Genomic DNA, 3,809 nt, shown 5'->3' with positions numbered 1-3,809 from the left:
CTGCCTCACACTGCCTCCCTCGTGCGACTCGACCATCGACTTCAGCTGCGATATAGTCAATTTGTCCTGACTAAGTGGTAGGGCAGGAGAGCGTCTCGACTTAGTCGTAATGGGCGTCCTGGACACTCGAGGAGTCCACGCCCGAGGGGCCTGGGACGACGATTTCATCGGACAACGCATAGTGTAGAGATAAGTGATGCCACAACAAAAACAACCACCGGCAACTGAAATGAATACAAGATACCAAGAGCATTCAGAATCGCTCCTATGTTCTTTGATGGCGCCCACGTCTCCCTTGAGCTCAGCGATAATCGATCATCTTGGCGTGGCGAGATTGCTTCTGCGCGCCGGGTATCATCACTGCACCCCGTTCCAACTTCGTAGGAGAGAGGGATGTGGAGACCTACGGCCACCTACGTTGAAGGTCTCCTGTGCTCGCACTTCATGACGTAGGAGTTCGCTGCTCATGTACGTAGGCCACAATGACGAGAGTGAGAAATGGTGTTTCCATGAAGTCTGCTCGCTGGTCAAATTGTGTTAAACTGAGTTGATCATCGTATCATTCACCGGGTGTGAAGTTGTTGCGACTGCAAATGAGATTACTACTGTGTAGTGATGGAATTCACGCAGTCTTTACAATCAAGGAAACTTAGAATTCATAATCGTCTTGACGATATCGTCCCAAGTGTGCTCTCATCCTTCCTAATGATGATACTACCGCTATCATACATCACTCTCGCAACGTGCCTCATAGTATGCGTAGTTGGTCCCTGGGCAGTAGACAACTCCAAGACCACGACGCTTTATACAGTGGACGCCAACACTGGATCCATCATTACCACGCGTCCTGCATACCCCTATTCCATAGCAGCCTTCATGTTGGCTGACCATCTCATCGGCTCAGTCTTAGCGTTCACAGTCGAGTACTTCCGCAATAAAGATGGTCGCCGCAGTGATCGGCTGGGCATGACCTGGAGGGACTTGAAGCTGATGACTCCTTTAGCGGTCCTCTACTCGGTCAGTGATCTCTCTACAATGCAGGCTATCGACTACGGCAATAGTCCTACTATGACAGTAGTCGCTCAAACTCGACTACTCTTGGTAGCTGTCCTCTCCTACTACTGTCTTGGTCGTACTATGAGTGATCTGCACTCTCTGATTGGTGTTGTTATATGTGCACTGGCGTTCACACTGACAGAGGAGCATGTTATCGCCCCTAGTGCTATCCCCTGGAGCGTATCCAAGGCCTTGCTGTCGTCCGTGTGTTCGGTATACCTAGAATGGCTCATGAAAGGGGACAGTAGAGGCTTCCTAGCTACAGCGGCTCGCTTTAAACTCATTAGTTTCGTCCTTACCCTCTCTGGTTTACTCCTCATACATGGTCCCCACAATGTACTCGGCTTCAAACCAATATGCGGGTCGTTGCAAATACCGGTTGCCTGTGACCATGGTCGTACTTGCGAATGTCTATATGATGTTGGTATGAACCTCCAATCTTGGGTAGCCTTCATCGTTATAGTGCTAAATGGTTGGATCACGGCTTACGTCCTCAAGAGCGTCTCAGCTACTGCCAAGTATGTTTGCAGTGCTCTTGCAGCTCCCATACTCTACGTTTTGTCGTGGTTGGCTGGTCGGAGAGAATTCCAACCGGTGCCGTTCCTTTTAGTATGCTTGTTGGTCCTGCAGGTTTCGGTCTACTCTCGTAACAAGACTAAGCGCGGCCGTAGTGAGCTCACCAAGGTGGTATCAACAGGCGATTTTGGCGAATGGCTTCAAGGCTATCGAGTAGTTGACGTACCACCGAGCCAGATCTACACGAGAGGGGATAGCGTATGATAATTTTGTGTGCGGGGTTGCCTGCTGCTGCTATTTGCATTCTTTTTGTCATGAATTTGATATGTATCGGATTACTACTTGTACCATTCCGCGATTAATGTTCAACCACAATTCATCAGGGTGGTTGCGTTATCTCTCTAATGTATTCTGTTTTGGTGTAGTGGAAGTGTTGGTGGATGTTGATCGGAAGGTAGGGGGTTCTATTCCCGGTACCTATCGTAAGGTCTATTAAGAGCTGCATAGTGAGCGCACGGTTCGTACTAGTTCGATGGCCAGCAATAATTGTTGAGGAAGTTTTAATGTCATTTAATTTCTACCAATTCCCAGATGTCGAACAAGAAGTTATCGACTATGTCCTCGCGGATGAGTCAAGTCGTGCATATGTAGTACCACTACTCATTGAAATAGAGCACGAATGCAACCCTGCTATATTAACGCCATCTTTGGTGTGCAAAGTGAAGCCCGTGAAGAGCACTTATGAGGATCTCCTACGAGAATACGACGTCCGAGAAGAACACGTGATTCTGGCTGGGAACACGTTCGTAGAGTTGGAGCATGCCCATATCACTGACACTTCTACTGCAGTGTTGACCTTGCCATCTGGGGAGTCCGTAGATCTCCTTACGTCACCTGGCTGTGAGATTAGGCTCCGGCCACCTGCATACGGGTACTATAGTGTAACGGTTAAGCACGGCGATACTGACGATGTGGTTGTCTATGGCTTTGTGGCGACTACGCACGTTTCACGGTTTGGTAGTGCCTTGGACCAGTACCAAGATGCCTCTACGTTCGCGTGGAGGAGTCGTAGGTCGGCTAACGGCAGTTTTGACCCTGACTGTTACGGCGACTGGAATGAAGAGCTCGCTGCCGCAGTAGTGGGCGTATTGGAGATTATTGATGATGAACAGTGGCAGGTAGGGAGCAACAAGGGGCCAGTCGTGATGATGCGGTCCTCAGTCAGAGCAGTCCGTGATCGTTCGAATGACCAGTGCCCAGATTGTACCAATGTGCAGAGACCTCCTTGATCGGGTGTTAGAGTACCAGGATGGGACCGCGATGGGACAACTAGTTGGTATTAGGCAGAAGTGTGGTATCCTGATGGTGGTATTTGTGTCTTTCAAGGTTCACTTCGAGATATGCTCGCCTCAGCTCAGCTCACTGGATGGTCAGCAGGCTGGGGTAAACTCTATGATGCCGTGGTGGCATTCGAGCGAGCCCGGTTCATGTCACTCACGCGCGTCGCGAAGGAGAGGCTCTTGAAGTTGTTACAGCAGTTGTTGGATGCCGCTGATCTCTATTATAACGATAGTAGCATAACTGATGGTTACTCTCAAAAATGGCGGAGCGGAGCTCGAGACCAACTTGCTATGGAGCTCAACAGTGGCATCATCGACAACCCCCTAGTCGTATCAGGGATGGCCTTCAGCGGTGGGACTCTGGGCGATTGGATGAGCTCGTTGATGATGGTGAGTCAGTGTGGTGACACCGACAAGAGTCCCCATCGTATATGGCCACCGTCCTTCATGATCAACCCGTTGGACCCTAGCTTTGATACAGTACTGCTCAACGGCTCCGAAGCTGCGACTGGCGGGGGATTTGCTATTTCTAAGAACTCTATGATGCCCTTTCTATCGGGGATGGAGTCGATCGAGACCTTGAGTGAGGTGCTCGGTGCCCTACTATACGCTGGTATTGGATATGCGGGACAGACTCAGATGTACTCAGGAGACCAACAGACGAGCTCTGATGAAAGTAAGGAGACCTGGGCGGGAATGGTCGGAGCTCTGAGCATCAGGTCAGATGAGGAACCTCCCAGTGCTGGGCCGAGATGTTCTTTGTGGAGTGTGTGAAAGAGCTCGAGCAGTCTGTAGTCTGGAGTTTCCTCCCTCCCTCACGAAGCGACGTGTGAACAGGCTCAAAGATGTCTGTAGACTGTTGAGGCAACTCCAGAGAGGTGGGGCGAACAGAGGGTC

The 3,809-nt window shown here is 50.4% G+C and overlaps 2 protein-coding genes across 2 annotated transcripts; both read left to right on the top strand.

The window, feature by feature from the left end:
• Window positions 1–876: 876 nt before the first annotated feature.
• Window positions 877–1,836, top strand: Pmar_PMAR006048 (hypothetical protein; the record flags this gene model as incomplete). The annotated part of the gene is made up of 1 exon (XM_002774421.1): window positions 877–1,836. One exon carries the CDS (start codon window positions 877–879, stop codon window positions 1,834–1,836), a length of 960 nt encoding a protein of 319 aa, XP_002774467.1.
• A 299-nt stretch (window positions 1,837–2,135) lies between these two features.
• On the top strand, window positions 2,136–3,686 carry Pmar_PMAR006047 (hypothetical protein; the record flags this gene model as incomplete). Its single annotated transcript, XM_002774420.1, has 3 exons — window positions 2,136–2,750; window positions 2,794–2,908; window positions 2,959–3,686. The coding sequence occupies 3 exons, from the start codon at window positions 2,136–2,138 to the stop codon at window positions 3,684–3,686; spliced, it is 1,458 nt and encodes a 485-aa protein (XP_002774466.1).
• Window positions 3,687–3,809: the final 123 nt, after the last annotated feature.

Source organism: Perkinsus marinus (assembly GCF_000006405.1).
Source record: "Perkinsus marinus ATCC 50983 genomic scaffold scf_1104296958234, whole genome shotgun sequence".
Taxonomy (NCBI): Eukaryota; Perkinsozoa; order Perkinsida; family Perkinsidae; genus Perkinsus; species Perkinsus marinus.
Note: the sequence above shows the minus strand (reverse complement) of the source record. Positions and strands in the feature narration are given on the sequence as shown.